The sequence below is a fragment of the Eulemur rufifrons genome, chromosome 7 (assembly GCF_041146395.1).
Source record: "Eulemur rufifrons isolate Redbay chromosome 7, OSU_ERuf_1, whole genome shotgun sequence".
NCBI classification, from domain to species: domain Eukaryota; kingdom Metazoa; phylum Chordata; class Mammalia; order Primates; family Lemuridae; genus Eulemur; species Eulemur rufifrons.
In genome coordinates, this window is record NC_090989.1 from 66,624,037 (window position 1) to 66,644,368 (window position 20,332).

Consider the following 20,332-nt stretch of genomic DNA (forward strand, 5'->3'; position numbering starts at 1 on the left):
CCAAGTACATTGTGTTATTTAAGAGCAAAGAAGGAAGGAAACCTCCTCAAAGATGTATAGTGTAAGCTTCTGTATATCAGGGACTGAAGAGCAGTCATATGACATTATTAATTTATGCTGTGCTTATGGTTGCATGTTTAGCTTTATGCACATCCATTTATGATGAGACAAGTCCCATTAAAAATAATGTCTAGACCAGGCACAGTGGCTCATGCCTATAATTCCAGCACTTTTGGAGGTTGAGGCGAAAGAATCGCTTGAGGCCAGAAGTTCAAAACCAGCCTGGACAACATTGTGAGACCCCGTCTCTCCAAAAAAATTTTTTTAATTAGCTGGGCATGGTGATGCATGCCTGTAGTCCTAATTACACAGGAGTCTTATGTGGGAGGATTGCTGACTGCAGCCCAGAAATTTCAGGCCACAGTGAGTTATGATTGTGCAAGTGCACTCCAGCCTGGGCAACAGAGACCCTGTTTCCCTGTCTCTTTAAAAAAAAAAAAAAGTATCTAAATATAATAGTTAATGAGAGAATCTTGGTCAGAGGTCAGCAAAAGCAGGCCAAATTTGACCCACCAACTATCTTATATAGTCTATAAACTAAAAATGATTTTAGAAAAAATAATTATACACTTTGTATGATCTTTATGTTTTTAAATTATTGAAAATAATCAAAAGAATAATATAACATGAAAATTAGATAAAATTCAAATTTCAGTTGTCACAGTTTCATTGGAACTTATTTTTTACACATTGTCTACGGCTCCTTTCACACTACAGCAGCAAAGTTGAATGGTTGTGACAGAGACTGAATGGCCCACAAAGATTTACTATCTGGCTCTTTACAGAAAAAGTTGCTAACCCCTGATCTTAGTGGTGTGTTAGACATCTTCTCCTGGCTTGAAACCTAGTTTAACTTATGGAACTGAGAACTGTTTTGGTATAAGTATACAAACTCTACTGAACAGAAATCATCATTCTGGAAGCGGTAAGATATTCAAGCCATCTAGTTGGTGAGACAGAATGTGGATGGTCCTGCACGCTGGTGCCCACATGCATGCACACGCATGCAATTGAGAACACGTGCACATCGGCACAGGATCACAGAATAGTGGAACTGGGGTGGAAAGGGTTAGAGGGTATGGAACTAGCTGAGCACAGGCATGCTGAAGGGATACACGGCAAAGGATTAGGGTGAGCGTGACCCATGGGAAGATACTCATAGGAGAGGAAGATACTCAAGGAGTTTTGAAGAAAGGAGAAAACATGGTAAAGCAGAAAAATAGGGCATTTGATAATGTCATAAATTATCAAATGGGTAGGGAAGTGAAGTTTGAAGGAAGGGAGGCATCATTTCTATAACCAACTAAAAGCCCATTTGTTTCCTTCTAGGTTCATTATGGCTGAACTACTCCAGACAGAGAAGGCTTATGTAAGGGACTTACATGAGTGCTTGGAGGTGAGTCTTTTAGTAATTAGTTCATAGCTGCATTAGGAAAATAACATCCTTGCCAGCTACAGCTCCTCGAGAGGAGCTTGATGCTCCTCGTCTTCTCCCAGAGAGGAATGAATAAAAAAACCAACCAGAGGAAACTTTCTCCCAGCATCAATAGTAATTACATAGGAATTTAAAGTGCTTTAGAAAAGAAAGTTTAAACTTTTCTCAGACTGGAGACCTAGGGGGAAAAAGTATATAAGGCTCTTAAATTCAAAATCAAAACCATGACACAGTCTGTGAACTGAAATTGGGTCTGAAAATCTGCATCTCTCTCCCTCCCAACTCACACACACTCAAATCTACACACATTGAATAAATAACAAGAAGACTGTGGGGCTTGTGTTCTTGCTAAAGTTCAGGATAATGAAATATTTAGGTTCTATTTCTTTCTGTCCTGTTTATTATTTAATACCTCACTTTTTAAACTCTACATGCATTCCCAGTCTGAGTTTTGCCCCACAAGTTGGAGGCCCTGTTAATTTTGTCTGCATTTCACGTGGCAGGACTTGCCAGTGATGACACTGTTGCTGTCTTGCAGACCTACCTGTGGGAGATGACCAGTGGTGTGGAGGAGATCCCGCCTGGGATCCTCAATAAAGAGCATATCATCTTTGGCAACATCCAGGAGATCTACGATTTCCATAACAAGTAGGTTGGTGGAGGGTTTCAGAGGAGCATACTTGGGGCCACAAATACCAGACAACAGGGCTTTCCAAAAAGTGGATCACAGTGGATTGGTGCATCTTACCTGGTAAAGTCTTACCTGATCAGTTTTCTAAGGCCATTGCTATCAGACTTTTTCTTACTCACCCCCCTTTCTTTGCAATTGTCCAAAATTCCTAGTGGAGCGTGAAGTCAAGTATTCAGCAGTGTTCCTTCCCAGTTCCCCTCAGGGACCTAACTGGCAGGTACCCAAGCAGCATGATTACCAGGCCTTGAGGAAATAAAAGTAGCTTCTCCACATTAAACCTTGTGGGAAATCCTGATGTTCATCTGAGGCTACCCATTCTACCTTGTGGTCTTTGGGTTTCACATTCCACTGGAGTGTCTTTCAACCCAAACATTTCCTCCATCCCCACCTTGTTTTGCATTTCTTGACAGCTTAGAGGGGAGAACATTAACTGATACTCTCTTTTGTTGAAATGAGTAGAACCATAGAGGCCTAAAACCTCACAACTCATTTTTTCCGCCTTCCAACTTGATTTAAGAATCTTTTCCACAGTGTACAAAACAACACGTTCCATTATTAACAGAGGGTCAGCAAGAAAATTGGTGTGATCAGTTATGTAACCAACCAATGGGAATAACTGTTTCCAAAATATAAATAGAGGGACTCTCAAGACACAAGGCAGAATGCTGGCATAAAGTCCGAGAGCTCTCTCAGGGCCCTGCTTCAGAGAAGCACTAAGTTGTGCGAGTCGAGGCCTTTGCTGAGTTGAGTAGACATGCTGGAGACAGAAGAGCCAGCTCCGAGAGTTGCCGAGGAGGCCGTGTGCGTAGACAGGTGTAGCAGCCACCGAGAGGCAGAACCCTGGCATGGCACTGTGCAGTGGGGCATGATGGGAACGTTCTACACCTGAGCTGTCCCGTGCAGTAACCACTAGATAATGTGTGGCTAGTGAACACTTGAAATGCGGCTGGTGCTACTGAGGAACTGAATTTTTAATTTTATTGAATTTTAACAAATTTAGATTTAGATAGCCGCAAGAGGTTGCCGTATTGGACATCCCAGCTCTAGACAATGAAACCTCAGTATGGCCCTGTGCTTAAAATGACCAAGAGGCAAGCAAGAGTTGGGTGTAAAAAGATGCTGGGCTCTAAAAGGTCTAAAGTTGAAATAAGGGGTGGAGGGTCACTCTCTCTCTCGTCATCTCCTGCTGATTAATCCCTGTATGTCATCAAGTGGCATCACTTTAAATTTAGAGAACATAAAATATAGAGCTCATGACACGTTAGCCTTGTCAGATTATTAAAGGAGGAAGCTTTAGGGGGAAAATGCTCCTGACTTTCTGGAATACTTAATAAAAGTTACCAGCCTTCTTTTTCATCACAAATTTTAACATTCCCCTTTTGGTTTGTCTGGAAATTTCCAGACATTGAAATATTCTGTTCTCATACTTATCATTCAGAAGATCCCAGTAAAACCATTCCTGAGCGTTGATCCCAAATTCCACCATCTGAGCCCAGCTCAGTATCATCCTATCTTCCCCGGGATATCTGAGAAGACACCAGACTGGCAAACGTTAAGTCCTGTTACTTTACTTTCCTGGCTTATGGTCTCTGGGATTTAGTCAACAAGTCCCGCTTACCCCATATTCTCATCAAATAGACTAAGTATGGAAGCCTAGAGATCACAGCATGCACTTCCTGTACGCCCTGCTTTTGCCAAATCAACTTATAAGGGGAAGTAATATTCATTTCAAAATTGACCAATCGTAACAAAATATTTAGCTTAACCATGCCTCTTATTCTTATTTCATGATATCACTCTAGTAAGTTTTGCAGATTTTATTTTTATTTTATTATTTATTTCTATATATTTAGGAGTTTCAGTGCAATTTTACTACATGGATATATCATGTGTCAGTGAGGTCTGGGCTTTTCGTGTACCCATCAGTCAAATAGTGTACATTGTACCCAATAGGTAATTTTCATCCCTCACCCCCTCCCACCCTCCCACCTTTGGAGTCTTCACCATCTGTTATTCCACTCTGCATGACCACGCACACCCCTAGATTAGTTTCCGCTAAATGAGAGCATGCAGTATTTGATTTTCCATTTCTGGATTATTTCACTTAGGAAAATGGCCTCAAGCTCTATCCAAGTTGCTGCAAAAGACATTATTTCATTCTTTTTTATGGCTGAGTAGCATTCCATGGTATATATACCACATTTTCTTTATCCACTCAGTTGGTTTTTTAAATAGCTGAAAATCTACCTGTGAAGGACAATATATAGTTCTAAGAAATCCTTTAAAAAACAAAACAAATCAAATTAAACCATCTAGAATGCTGCATTCTGTAAATAAAGGAATAAATTCAGTATCGAGAATGCAGCTACCCAGCACATGTTACCTATTTAGGACATTATGAAGAAACAAAGAGGAAATAAAAACTAGCCTCTGAGCATTGAAAAGAGATATCACAAAGATTATGTTCTTGTGTTTTCGTAGAAACATCTTTCCTCCCTAGCAACCACTTTACCTCTTAACTATGTAGTTTCCAAGCAATTTAAGAGTAGCAAATAAGAATCAAGAACTTGAGTGAATTGTTGGATACCAGCCTAAAGTAAGACCTGGCAGGAAAGAAGACAAACTACAAAAAATAAAAAAAAATTAAAAATGGGCAATTGGGCAAAAAACTTCTTAGTGGTCAGGGGCTACTCAGTATTAGCGCAAGCCATCCTGTACCCACTATAGAGCCCAACACAGCCACTGTATTACAGTGCAGCATGATAATTGATGTTAATAATAGCTCTGAATCATTAATATGTTCCGCACTAACAGCAAGGAACTCTGTAATGCATTAGAAAGCTATTGACTAAAAAAAATTAATGTTTTAAACTATCCACAGTTTAAGGGAATGTCTAAGAAAATCAAGCTTTATGTTAATTTTCTAGAGGATCTGGGGACTAAGGCTTTACTGTGCTCATAATGTGTGCTTTCAACTTATGTCATACAAATTTTGATTAATGGAGAAAACACACCTCTAAAATCTCTAATAAATAAGAGAGAAAATGGCAATTAAGCCAACTTAGAAAATGCAGAAACCGTAAACTCCATAAGGGACATTTCTTTCACTGTATAACCAAGTGCCTCGCATGTAGTAACCTTTCAGTAAATATTTGTTGGGTAGATGGATGGATGAACAAACTATTAATAGAAATAAAATTACAATTTAAAGATTGATAGCTAATGCCATTCAAGTCATAGTTCAATCTTTTGTTTGTGAAAGTCTCAAGATGGAGAAAACCATTAGGTATTATTTTCCCCCCATCCCTGTCAGAACCTTATGGAACAGCAAAATAATTGAATTTCTGAGTGAAAGAGTTTCTTGGAAGCTTCTTAATGGGAGGACTATATAATTGTCCTAACACCCTATTTATTCTTCAGTAATACTTCTCTGAAATGGTCACTTTTTAATCTGGAAAAATCAAAGGATTCTTTTCAACCCTAATTGTTTGTATGTTTCCAGAGTTGCAACTAAGTGCTATCTAACCGAGAAACATACTTCTCTCATTTCTAGTTCACAGCTCAGCGTTATCTGCCTACACACCAGAGAGAGTATGGAAGGGGGAGAGGGAGGGAGGAATATTGGGAGACTGAGAGAGAAGGATTGAGAGTGACACTACCTGGCTAACCTAATTAACTAAGTCACTAGGAAATTAGTACCTAGACCAAGAGTTTTATGACAAATACATTACATATCTCAGATCGATAATATTGATCCGTGTGTGTGTGTGTGTGTGTGTGTGTGTCTGTGTATGTGTATCTCAAGGACCTTTGTCTTTATAGACATTGAATGGAGAAATTCCCAAGCATCAAAATTTCTTTAAAGAACAATTCAATATGTAGAATTTGATACCGCAAGCAGTGGTTTTAACACAAATGGGAAGTTGAAGTGGAATGATACTGTTTTGCCCTCCTACTCTCCCCATTTTGCATTATGTCTCTCTCCTATAGAACTAAATATAAAGCTCATGACATTTACTTATCTACACAGGACTTAGACACATTTCTATTGTGTTTTGCTGAGCACTCAGACAAGAGAGTCTATTCCATAAATAGATCCCCCAAACAGTAAGAATTTTGTTAATGCAGTCTCCCCACTTTGCCTAACCTACAACTTGTAATTCAAGAAAATAATTTTTTCAGCTTGCCTTGATTGTTAGATTTGCAGCTTTGGTAAAGATAGCTTTTTTCTTAAAATGCTCATCACCTTTAGTTAAAGCTTAACTTCTTTCTTTTGAGTTATTCGGAGGTATGGTTGTATGTGAGTCTGAGCAATAACGTTTTTATGAAATCTGTGCTGTCAGAGCTCAGAGAGTCCTCTTACTCATCAAGTACCACCCTCTTCACTTACAGATAAGGAGACTGAGAACCATAAAGGAACCAGTGTGACACACACACCCCACTCCTTAAAGATCAGACATTGGATTCCAGGGATTTTCTCTCCCCTCCCCCGACTCCATAGGCCACCAACTGTGGCTGAAAATCTGGCTAGTTTTATTCATAGCTAAGCAGCTTCCACGTGGATCCCCAAATTTGACAAACATTTCCACCCATTTCTCCCACTGCTATGTCATTCTGGTGCCACACCCCTGAAATCTATTTTCAGCAAGAGTTGGAAAGGCAAGTTGGGGGCCACAACCAAGGCTAGATGTTCCCCCTGCACACTCCCTTCCTCCAGGCCTGGCCGGAAGCTATCACATTGGGCCTGGGCCACTACCCACTACACTCCCAGCCTGCAGTTCTCCGCCCAAGGCTGAGGGAGCAGGGCCAGACCTGGGTGGGACTGAGCTGGGGGTCCTGGTGAGGCCAGCATGGCCAGGAGCAGTGGGTGGTAAGCAACAGGGGTGAAGCCAAGGTGGGGAAGAGAGGGATGCTCCAGTGAGTGATGGAACCACAGCCACATCTCAGTCATCTTCCCAGAGCTCCTCTTTCTGGGCTAGACCTGTGCTAGTGTAGAGATGAAGCTGGTACCCAGCGATGAATCAAACTCAAGCTCTGCCCTCTGAGTTCTGAGAATGATGTGCCTGTGATGGGGTGAAGGTGGGACACAAATGCAGTTCAAGGAGCAGAGAAAATCGCCTCACTTGGAGCAGTAGGAAAGGCCTCCTGGAGAAGGGGACATTTGAGATAGAATTTCAATAGTGGGTGAGTTTTTTACAGGCAAAGACAGCTCCCTGGATGATGGAGTAAAGTTTGAACAAAGGCCCTTTGAGGGAGGAGAGTCGTGAAGTCTAGCGGGAGAGGCAATGGGGAATTAGTGAGTGAGACTCAGCCCTGGGTCTGGGGTGTGGGGAGAGGTCCTGCTGTCACTTCTGTTAGGGTGACTCTGTGAGGTTGAGGGGGAAAGGAGAGGTGGTGGGTGGAGGAGTCAGAAATGGGTGGGAGGGACACAAAGGAAAGGAGGACAGAGACCGAGTGAAGTGGGGAAATAGGGTGAAATACCTAGATAGAGGGTAAGTGAGAGAGAACACTGAAGTGGGTGGATAGTAAGGGGGAAGATAGAGATAGGGAAGAAGGGAAGCAGTAGTGGTGGGGAGGGATGGATGGATGGATGGATGGATAAATACGGAGGTAGAGATATAGGTAGATAATAAGATAGATAAGTAAGTAGGTAGAGCTATCGATCTAGAGAGAGAGGCGCTAGGGGAAGGAGAGGAGATGAAGAGAGGGAAAGCCATGCATGAGACCTAGCCCTCCCGGGGGCTACTGTCCTATGCATGCAAGAGAATGAGCAAGATGGTGTTTTTCAAACATCTTTATCATGAACCAAAGAAAAAGATTGTCTGTTATGTCCTGATATACACATGCTTATATACTATATATAATTGGGAAATTAAATGTTGCAAAACAACACTCTCACTATGTGTGATGTACTATGATATTTTGTGTTAGGTTCTATTTCTTCCTCCCCCTCCTTTCTTTTTATGCTGGTTGCCACTCATAAATTGATTTTACAACACCTTGAAACACAGCTGCACGGTGGGGCGCTGGCTCCACCAGGTGGTGAGGACAAGGACACGCAGCTTACGGCCACGGGGCAGGACCACACTGCCTGCTGCTGCAGCCTCTCCTCCACTTCTCGGCAAACACCTTTGCTTAAAATGTGCGCGCTCTTTGCTTTCTATGCTTCTTCCCCCACCCCAAATGTCTTGGATATTAGTTGTATCCTGTTTACAGAAAATCATAGAATTACTAAATCTTTAAAGATAGTCTAGTTCTATTCCCTTGTTTTATAGAAACTGGAGCTTACAAAGGTTTGTGACCTGTCCAAACCAATTAACACAACCAAAGAGTTCATCTGTCATTTTTGAAATAGTCAAATGTTAAGGAAAGAAGAAGGGGAGGACCTGTTGTGGTTTTTCTCCGGCTCAAACCCACACTCAGGGATAACTAGAGGCCTTAGACAGCCCATAGAGGCCCTATGAAAATGTGGCTGTGGTCTTGTTATTGCTGTTTGTTTGTGTTTTCAGTAAGTTGTCAATATTGGGGCTGATTATAGATATTGGGGAACACCCAAAGCTAGACAACATCTAAACATTTGCTTTCGGGCCGGGCGCGGTGGCTCACGCCTGTAATCCTAGCTCTCTGGGAGGCCGAGGTGGGCGGATCGTTTGAGCTCAGGAGTTCGAGACCAGCCTGAGCAAGAGCGAGACCCCACCTCTAAAAATAGAAAGAAATTATATGGACAGCTAAAAATATATATAGAAAAAAAAAAATTAGCCGGGCATGGTGGTGCATGCCTGTAGTCCCAGCTACTCGGGAGGCTGAGACAGGAGGATCGCTTGAGCCCAGGAGTTTGAGGTTGCTGTGAGCTAGGCTGACGCCACGGCACTCACTCTAGCCTGGGCAACAGAGTGAGACTCTGTCTCAAAAAAAAAAAAAACAAAAAAAAACAAAACAAAAAAAAAAAAAAAACAAAAAAAAAAGTAAACATTTGCTTTGGATGTGTCAAAGTCATGGTAATTTCAGTTTCACACACTAACCTCCTAGCATCCGTGCCTCGTTACTAAATGGCACCTTATGCATATGAATAACATTAAAGGTAAGATTAATTTTTTATATTTTAACATTAAACTTTGTATATATGGCAAGTAAATTTTTATTTGTGTGATCACATAAGTTAGACAAAATAAGGTAGTATTGGCAAAACATATTCAACAGGTAGCAGTGCAGCAAGGTAAAATTTTGCTGCTTGAGGTTGGAGGCTGTGGGTGAGATGTGCTGAGTGGGAGTCCAGCCCTGCACACTTGTCCCCTTCGTCTGTAACCCAGGCTAAAGTTTCCGGTGTGAAATGAAGGGACAGAGCCAGGTGATTATCGTGGCTCAGCCTGGGTGATCAAATTGTGCTGGAACTGTTCTGTGAATAATCCAGCACCTTCCGCTGAGTGCACATGACTCTCCCTAGTTTAACTTCTGCCCCAATGTGCTAAGCAGCTGTCTTAGCCCTGCAGTCTAGAGCCTCTTATAGTCTAGATTCTGAATCTGTCTGATCATTAGTGGATTCCATAGACATAAATCTCTAGCTCCACTGTTCTGAAAGCAATAATCCAGTCTTGCCTTGAAAAGAAGGCAATGTTCTGGACTTTCTGCAAACAAGTGAGCCTGATGCCATTCTCCTTGCCCTATTTCCAACTGAACTTTGTAATGTATGCTACTCGTTCTTCCTCTTTTCCCCCTTGCCACAGCACCCCCTTCTGCTCACCCCATCTGGTATTCCAACAAGCATGTGCACATGTACACACGGATCGTCAAATAGATAATCCCCTTTAGGTGCAGACTGCAGACTACTTCCCTAATGTAAACGTCTGTCTGCTGGACCAGGCTGTGAGCCCTTGAAGGATACACTTCCCCAGAAGCAGCGAGACTATAGACTAAATTTACCTTAAGAGAGAATGACAAAAATGACTCAGGCACCTTTGGAATGGTACTGTTTCCATAATAGTTAATGACAAAATTCCGAAAGCTTTCTATCCACAAATGCTAGAGGTTTCATTTCCTGGGATTCTGTACAAAGCCAAACAGAAGCATTTTCCTCATAAAGTAACTATATAATATATTACATTGTAATAATTTAAGAGTAGTAGCATTTCTTAGATCTTTAAAAGTTTTATTTCTGAAAGAACTCTGGTCAGTCGCACAAACACTCAAACTACTTACTTTGCTCATTCTTCTGCAATTTATTACATATAATTATTGGAATGGTGAGAGCCAAGTTGTTGCTGTAAAGCAGCTGAGGTGGAATGTTCCATCATTTGTGGAGAGTGTTGGAAATGTTGTGCTTTAATTTAAACTCATCATATCAACTTGAAGTAGGGGGAATGATATTGATCAGACTCACATAATCTGTCATCTTTATAAGCTTCAAATTAAAAAGCAAAATAGAGTTTAATATTGCCAGTTACCTTCAACAGTTACATTGAGATGGTAGTGAATATCTTACTCAAAGTTATGAATTGATATGCTCAGTGCAAGCTAAATACTTTTTCCAAAAGTTCTTAGATTTCCCCCCAAATTAAATCCTAAAGAGTTAATGTAGGCTTTGCCATCTGGAAGCACAGTGGAATCTAGGACAGTTGCCTTCAAATGCCAATCTATGGACTGGGTACATTGGAATTACCCAGGAAGCTTTTCTAAACAATGCAGTTGCTCAGATCTTGACCCCGGAGGGCAATGCATAGGGGCGACCGCTAACTAGGGTTTTCCAAGAGTGTTCCTTGAGACAAAGTCTGATACTTCCCTAAAAATATTACGCTCAGAGAAGTTTGAAAAGCACTGCATACTTTATCTACTTCAGAGATTTATAATATACCTCATCATATTACAGGATTTTGGGAGTCCTACAGTAAAGAAACCAGCTTAGCCCACCATTTCCTGACTTGAATGATACGTGACCTTGGAATCCATTTTTTGTATAACACTCAATCAAGATTGTCCCAGGATGTGATTTAGAGGAAGCTAACCTGCTATAGACTTTTCAACAAGGGCTTGGTGGGAAGGGTCTCCTGGATATAAGTCTCCAGGAGTGGGGAAGAGTGTGAGATATGTGTGTTTATCAAAGAGAATTTGACTTTGTTAAGATTGAGAGCCAGGCACAGTGGCTCATGCCTGTAATCCTAGCACTGTGGGAGGCTGAGGCAGGAGGATCACTTGAGCTCAGGAGTTCTAGACCAGCCTGAGCAAAAGCAAGACCTCATCTCTACTAAAAATAGAAAAATTAGCCGGTCATGGTGGCACATGCCTATAGTACCAGCTATTCGGGAGGCTGAGGCAGGAGGATCGCTTGAGCCCAGGAGTTTGAGGTTGCTGTGAGCTAGGCTGATGCCACTGTACTCTACCCAGGGTGACAGAAAAAGACTTTGTCTCAAAAAAAAAAAAAAAAAAAATTCAGAAGCACTAATCCTAAAGAACTTCTTTTTCTTTAGTATTTATTGTGTGCCAAGCACTGGAATGGATTCTTTTTATCTGTGGGTTTATTAAATCCTCACAAGTACCCCATGCGGTGGTGATTTAAAGATAAGGAAAATGAGGCTTGGGAAGATCCCTTCACAACTGTGAGCAAGTGTAACTCTGGTTTTTTAACTTGTGCCCGGTTGTGGGAGGAAAGGAAAGTGAGGCCAGGGATCTGTAAGGGCGAGCTAGTGGTGGGTGCTGTGAAAACCTTCATTTTACAGAAAGGCATCAGTCATAGGAATCATATGCTGTGCGTTTAATTCTGGTTATAGTGTTTTCATTTCCTGAAAATTTTCAAACTTAGTATCTTCCCATAGGTTTTTGGTAGCTGCTATCACAAAAGTCAGGGTATTGCTCTATTTAAAAGTTAGTAGGATTTTTGATAAAATTGCTAGCACTATCTTTATCTGGATCAATGATCAATTATGTAGGTATAATTACCAGTTTAAAATTAACCTTAAGAGACTGGGCCAACTGACTGTGGGTCACAAGTCAAGGAGAGGGAAACTCACCCTGTGTCATCATGGGCGTCCTTGCAACTTCTGAGGCAAAGACACCATTTTATATCCTGTGGGGAATGTCCTGATCCAGGCCATTTTAGCATTTCTTTGACTACCTTTAAAGGCAAAGGGCCAATATACCACGGGGGTCAGTTTAGGGGACTGGAGTGAGAATCATAATAGTCGTGCATAAAGGGATCCCGGCAGTGGGGATGTGGAGGTTTCCTACAAGCTGAGAGCATTTATCCTCGGTTCCCAGGGCTTCTGTATTCTCTCCTCTCTTCCCTTTCTCTCGTTCCATGCTCTTTTTTCCTTGTAGGTCCTCCTTTATTTAAAACATTTCATTTTCTTTCATCAGTCTGTGTCCTAGAGAAGCTCATCAGATTTCCTTCCCCCACTTGCTAAGCCATCCCAGCCTCGTCTCAGGCTCTGTTCAGCCCACCATGGCTCGGGGGTGGATTTCCATTCAGTGTCTTCCCTGAGATTTATGTTGAAGGCCAAAAGGAAAAGTGACCATGCAAAGACTATCTCAGCACAGCACCTTCTGAAAATATTGTATATTATATTATATAGTGTTCCTTGGGATAAAGGGCCATATGATAAACGTATTTTAGAATTTAGTTCCAAAGATTAAAAAATAATATATTTACATCTAAACATATATGTGTATGCAAATGTGTGTGTGTGGATAGTGATGAACCAGATTGCCTCTTTTTGCAACAAGAGTATGTTTCTCTTTGGGCCTTGAACTAAGTTTGATCCTCAATTATAACACCATATAGTATATTTTCCAATTTCTATTTTAGAGGTCACATTAAATACATAATAAATTAAATGTGTCACTTGTAGTCCTTTGGAAAATAGCAATAAATATGACACCATATTGATTCTAAGCACTGCATAGTTGCATTTCTAAAACTCAAATTGCACTGTAATTACTCCCGCCCCATGATTCAGTCAGGATACCCTAAAATTCACACATGTAAGGGGAAAAGATGATTATTGCCACATGAGTACAGCTGGGAGTCCCCAAAATTTTTTAGAGGAATTTTTTCTTGCTAAAGCAATGCCCATTTACTGTAGAAAACATTTAAATTGCAGATGGACAAATAAAAAGTCATCTATGATTCCACCAATCATTATTAGCATTTTTTGCTTTCCAGATGACTTGCCAAATATTTTTTAGTTGCACATACATATTTTTAAACTTCAAAACATCTTTCTCTATATTGAAGGATGAACACATGTAACATGTACATGAAATCCATAACCACTTGTAATTAATTATAAGATACTGCCAAAATGTGTGGATAATAACAGCCAGATAGAGTCTGTCAAATCAAAACTTATGTTTTTCCTATGGTAGAGGTAAGTAGCGGAATAATGCAGAGCCACTTTATATCTTTTAATCTGATTTTTGAAGGTAATGCATTGATATGATTGTAAAATCAAAATTAAATAGAAAATTAGACATTGAGAAGTCTCACCCACCACTATTTTTCACCCTGTTCTTTTACCTGGTTCCCCATGGTAATGACTTCTGTTAGTTTCTTGGATCAGAAATAAGAATATAATCTACAGCCACACTACCCTGAACACACCTGATATTGTCTGATCTCACAAGCTAAGCAGGGTCAGGGCTGGTTAGTACTTGGATGGGACAAATAAGAATATATATTCCCTACTTAGACAAAAGGTAGCATGTTGTATACATTCTTCTGTACCTTGCTTTTTCCACTTAGCTTGCCCTGGAGTTCTTCCGTATGAAAACATAGAAAGCTTTGCCATTTTGTTATAGCTACATAGTATTTAGTTATGTGGATGTACCATGATTTAAGTACTTTTCTCTCTACAGACCATCTTTTGCTATTATAAACAGTGTCATAATTAATACTCATGTATATATGACATTTTATACATATAGATATAACTACAGGAAAATTTCCAGAATTAAAATTACATAATCAAAAGATAAGTACATTAATGATTTTGATAGATAGTATCAAATTGCTCTTTGTACAGACACAGCATTTTCCATTTCCATCAGTATGTGTCCCAAAGCCTCCTCATAGTTATTTTTTATTTGAAAAATGTTTTGTGACTTTTTTTTGAAAAAAGTAAATTCCATTCTAATAATGCTGGCCTGTTAGAACTTATATTCTCCAAACCCAAACCAATTATTTAATATATTAATGTGAAGTTACTATAATTATTTCTGTATTAACATGGAAAAGAACCATGGCACAGATATCCACACTGGCAGATAATTCACTAGGAACTCAGTTCAGCTTTGGAATATATTGTTACTTCTTCCCCCATTAAATTTCCTTTCCTAATAGTGTCTGTATCATAAAACATTAAGTTGAACTCATGGTTTTTAGCATAAACTAGCTACTGGTGGAAGAAGGCAGTCAAGAATTAGGAAGAGGCCAGTGTAGGATTAAAGTTTTTCCCACTTTATCTCTGGGATCACGGGTGATATTTTATTTTGTTGGGTTTGTATTTTTTAAAATATTTATAATGTGTTCAGATCACTTATATTAAAAAGTAGATTCATAGTTGCTGATAAAAGATATAACACAAGTGCAATATTTCATAATTTATTTTCACCCCAAGAAGTATGAATCTCTGAGGAAAAGAATATTGTTTTAAGTAGCACTAATTAATCAATTAACATACATTTTAATGAAATTAGTTCTGACATATTAAAAACTGTACCTCATCACTTATCACTTGGAGAGTGGAGAAGCCACATGTGAATAATTGAGAGTTTATGGCTGTGTTAGCCTCGGTGCGATCCTCTGAGGGGGATCAGCTGTACAGAGGTGTCTGATTCAGCCTTTCTCTCCCCTTGCAGCATCTTCCTCAAAGAGCTGGAGAAGTACGAGCAGCTGCCTGAGGATGTGGGACACTGCTTTGTGACCTGGGTAACCAACCTGAAATCCTTCCCCCACTGTCCATGCCTCCAGGAGTGCACATGGCACCACTCTTCAGTGCCTACCCTGAGGATTGGGGTCACTGCCAGTCTCACATGGGACCAGGCTGTAGAGAGGGGCCGTGAGGAGGCCTGAGGGAAGCAGTCCATCACCAAGGAGCAGAGCTTTCCTTGGGAAAAGCTTTTAGACATCATGTCCAAGCTCCATCGTAAGCTCTCTATGAAGAACTTTCTAAAATTATGAGAACAGGAGAGTGGAACAAGACTAGCACCTTTGGTAAAGGAACTACACCAGCTCAGTTCACTAGTTATGAATAACTTTCACAGTATGGATATTAGGGAATTAGAGTTTTAGGAAGCCACATAACCATAGGTTATATTTTCTTCCTTAGTAAAGAACAGACTCCTTTGGTATCCATCCCAATTCTGGCCTGCAAGATGAGTGTCTAGTCATCCTCTTGGTGCTGTGGACATGCGCCAAGAAAATGGGCTGGATGTACCAAAGCATTAGACTTCAGTGGCATTCCCACTCCACGTTATTCTGAGCTCAGGCTCATGACCTGTATATGAATGGAGAGATATCAAGGAAAGTCCACTTAGGACACTGAATGCAGTCAAACATGGAAAGCCTTCCCCAGGGTCAGGAGTTCTGCTATTTAATAATTACCTGATTACAACTTTCACTCAAAAAGGGCTAATTACTTTTCAAAACATCTTCATGACTCAGAGAGTTTATGTTCTCATCAGCCCAATGGAGTAGGCAGGAATATGTTTATGTTTTAGATTTTAAAGATGGGAACATCTCAAATGAGATAGGACTAGTTCACTGACATGTACTAAATATCACATCCAGTCTCACAATTCAAGACCTGACTCCCAGACCAGCTTTCTTTTCATGAAATCTTAATGTTTGCTTTCAAGCATACTCTCATTTCTTCAGAAAGTCTCAGACTACCATCTTATTTACATTTTATAATACATGTTCTACCTTTAAAAACATGAGCCAAAGCATAGTTCATATTAATGTTGATAAATAATTTAAGATCCCTTGCACAGCCGATGTGGAGAAAAACAATATTGACAATTAAGTAAAGGGATCTTGTTGCATCTTGCTTTATTTAATTTTTGGATTTCCTTTATAATCAATCATAATTATGATTTATCATCCTTTCTTAGGGATGATGAGTAACCTCCTAGGTAGAATATAGCCCCTAAATTGGCTTCAGAAAACCTTTGGTAATTGGATAAAATATGTACCTTTTGCCAAAAATTATCCCAAGGTGACTTTCTTAAATCTCGTAATCTGAATATATGAGTATAGTGCGGGAATGATGGGTAGAATGAGTTGTTTGTAATGTACTGAAAGGCAATGGCTAGCACCAAGAAGCCTGAAATCAGATTGCCTGAGCTCCACACTGGCTATGGAAATTTAAGTCACTGAACTAATCTATGTCACAGTTTTCTCATCTATAAGATGGGGAAAATAATAGAACCCACTTTGTAGGGGTCTTATGAGTACCAAATGAGTTAATATATGTAAAGCACTTAGAACATTGCTCGTGTAAGTGAAACCTGCTGTAATGAACACATATTTAGGCTGCTCTCTCAGAAGATATCATTCCAAATTTCCAAACGCACTGAGATGGGCAGCACAACACCAGTAAGAAAAGTACTTGGTGGCCAAAATACACACCCACCTTTCCCAGTAAAAGGGTGTATAACACTAACCCAGAGAGTCTTGAGAGAAATAAGAAATGAATTTTCACCCAGCTATAAGGTTCTTGGCTTGAAGTAACAATCTAGTTAGGAATCATCGTTCAGACTCTGCCCCAAGTGGTCACTCTGCTTTCTTTTCCCCTCATTATTGCTGCTGGGAAGTTGGGATGATGGCATAGTCGCTTGACATGCCCCCCAAGTTCTCCCCAGTGGGGACGTGTAGAGTACAAGCAGATCTAGCTCTGAGATCATACTTTATTTTCGTTCTGTGTTTTTGTATTTAGAGCAAATGCTGTCCTTTTTCAAGATGGGGAGCACAATTGTAGATAATCCAAAAAAGGGGATAATCTTTAAATAAATTCTTTCCAATTTCAGAATACAGTATGATATATGAGTTCTTTTTCTCATTCTTTCTAGCACAGAGTAGTATTAAAATGAGCTCACTTTCAGCAAGCTTTCTCTACCTGCTGATAGGAGGACAACCATGCCCAATGTCCATTACGGGACAATGGGTCTAAATGAGCACAGAACATTTGCTACAGAAAGTCTAGGCACTGATATCTGAGCTTTAACTGTACTGCCTTTGCCGGGCCCTTCAGCACAATGGACAGAAGGGAAAACTAATGGATGCTTAACTATTTTTGTCTTTGTTCTTTTTAGGCAGACAAATTTCAGATGTATGTCACCTACTGTAAAAACAAGCCTGATTCCAACCAGCTTATCCTGGAGCATGCGGGCACCTTCTTTGATGTAAGCCATGGTTTTCTGTTCTTGAGCAATTGATAAGCAGGTGGAAACACTTCTCTGCTTTGGAATAATGGGTGTTTAGCTTTCCTTTGTTCATTTTGCCCTGTTGACCACTCCAAACCTTTGTCTTATAGCTAAAGCATGGAGAAAAACAAAAACAGTGTTTGTCTTTTATTTTACCCCATCCCCTCTCAGCCACTACGATTTTGGACAAGGGCAAATTTGTCTCCATGCCTCAACACCAAAACTAGCTAGCTGGAAACCTCATGTTTACAGGAGGCCCACTGTGATGCAGCTGTTGATTGAGATGTTTCACGTCTGCTTCATGCACAGCTCCCACGCACATAGTGGTTCCCAAAGCATGATCCGCAGACCAGCCACAGCAGCATCACCTGAGAACTTGTTAGAAATGCAAATTCTTGGACGCCACTTCAGATCCATTGGGTCAGAATCTCTGGTGTGGGGCCCAACAATCTGAGTTTTAAGGAGGCCTCTGGGTGACTCTGATGCCCACTCAAGTTTGAGAATCGCTTCTCTAATGCAAGTGTTTCAACCTTGCTACACATTGGAATCACCTGGGGAGTTTGAAAAATACTGATGCTCGAGTCCTGTGCCTGAGATCCTGATGTGATTGGCCTGCATGTGGCCTGGGCATTGGGACTTTTTAAAGTTTCTAATGAGAGTGACGTGCAGCCAGGACTGAGCACTTGTGCTGTAGTGGAAGCCAAGAGAAGAGTGGGGCCAGTATGCCCTTTCAGATCCTCTGGTTTTGAATGAGGACACAATCCTGTTGGTTGATGATGTGATAAACCTACTTGGTGCTGGTTCCCAGAGTGACCTATTGGCTATAAAATAAGCAGAAAGTGAAATCAAGTGGGTCACTGCAGGATTCAAGGGGTGAACAAGAGGGAAAGATGAAATTAGGAAAAAAAGTACAGTGAGAGACGGACTGCAGCAGTGATGGCTATTCTAGTTGTCGTATCAGAACCTGACACAAACTTGAAATTCAGAGCCTTTTAAAGGCGACCAGTCTATCTTTCTGCCTGTTTTCATTTCTTTCATAAATATCTGGATGTCTACTGTATGCAAGATAGTGTGCTAGGTCCCATGGAGAAAACAAAGACATTTAAACATTGTTTCTCTACTCAAGTTTACAAAATAAACCTCCTCTGAGCATCTTTCTAGCCTGGTACTGCCATATCAGAAATATTTCTAAAGTATCTTGTTGCTCAGTAAAGAAATGACACTTGAGTAGACTTGAGTAGGAGAAAGCCAGACAAGGAAAAAATGTACATGATTTTTTTAAATGAAGCATTAATATGGAAATGGTCATATATGTCCCAAACTGGAATTTCTGGGGTTAGATTTAGTAAAACAGAAGAACCCAAGAACAGTGCTTCTCTAACCTGATATCAGAGTTTATTGGGTATCGTATTGGATGCTTTATACTACCATTATTTTTTTTCTTTTTTTTTTTTATTTCAGCTTATTATGGGGGTACAAAAGTTCAGGTTATATATATTGCCCATTCCCCCCCATCCCCCCGAGTCAGAGCTTCAAGCATGTCCATTCCCCAGACAGTGCAAAATTTTCCCATTATTTTTGATTGATAATGTTTTCCCCTTAAGTTACTTCTTGTTGATTAGTCATCAGCGTGTCCAGAAGGGTCTTTTAGCATTTTTCTGACACACGTCCTGTGCTCTGAGCATGCCTCAGATTCTTCTGCTTCCTTATCCTTGCTCACACCATTCTCTCTGCTTGTGATGGATTGTGTCCCCTCCACACGACACAAACCCCACACCACACACCACACATGCTTTTCAAAATTCTTCCTATCCTTTAAAGGTCAAATGCTGCTTCCTGCATGAATCCTTCCCTTTCTGTGTGCATTAATTATACTTTGTATCTCTGTTAAAGCATTTGTAACCATTTGCCTTTTGGCAGGGCAACAATGTACCTTTCTGTTGCACACACCTCCCTCCACCTGCCAGTCCCTTGAGGCCTGATGGTGTGCCTGATTCATATGTATACACATATCAGTGCCTGGCACTAAACCATGTTTTCCATTAGTCCTACATGCTTCACATCCCTGTTTCTAGACTTTGATAAGTCAGATATGCCCCAAATTTCCCACCCTACCTCCATTTGCAGAGTGGTGCCTCGTGAGCCTCTGCATTAGTTGGGAAGGTCCACGGAAGCCAAAGAACAGTCCAGTAGGAGTTCATCAAGTCTGGCCTAGAGGTGGGGAGGGGGGACAGTAAACTCTCCAAATTGTTCCCAAAACGTTCCAGAAATAATAATCTTTGTAGTTTATTTCCATGCCATCCAAAAGTTTTCCCTAAGGAACCATCTGCTTTAGGCCCTCATTCTATAAAAGAGATAAACCCTTAATAAAGGCAGTCTCTTAATATCTATTACTGTAAGGAAAAAACAGAAAATTAAAGTCCTAGAAAGGCCCACACATTCACATGATACAGAATTTTTGACCTCGATGCAGAACAGCGTGGGTGGGATGTCCAAGCTTGGTTTGGCTGATCTAGCCTCTGGGGCAGCCCCTTCCTTGCTGCGCCACATGCAGCCTCCCAGAGCTGGGTGTCACGACAGAGAGGGAAGACTGTCAAAGGTGCATGGTTGCCTGTGCTCTCTGCCAAAGCCCCCAAATAAGTTCACAAGGTTCAGTTGCCCAAAGAGGCAAGCTGCCAGCAGTTCTGCCTATCGTCACTGAACAAGTCTTTTAACTATATACCTCTAGGGCAGAG

At 40.7% G+C, this 20,332-nt stretch overlaps 1 protein-coding gene across 9 annotated transcripts in view; it reads left to right on the forward strand.

The window, feature by feature from the left end:
• Nucleotides 1-20,332, forward strand: part of KALRN (kalirin RhoGEF kinase) — a 639,384-nt gene that overhangs the window by 403,359 nt on the left and 215,693 nt on the right. For all 9 annotated transcript variants that reach the window (XM_069475127.1, XM_069475129.1, XM_069475125.1 and 6 more), the window contains 4 exons: nt 1,390-1,456; nt 2,034-2,143; nt 15,033-15,102; nt 17,487-17,576. In XM_069475127.1, coding sequence (XP_069331228.1) covers nt 1,390-1,456; nt 2,034-2,143; nt 15,033-15,102; nt 17,487-17,576 — 337 coding nt within the window. The remainder of the gene's footprint in view (nt 1-1,389; nt 1,457-2,033; nt 2,144-15,032; nt 15,103-17,486; nt 17,577-20,332) is intronic.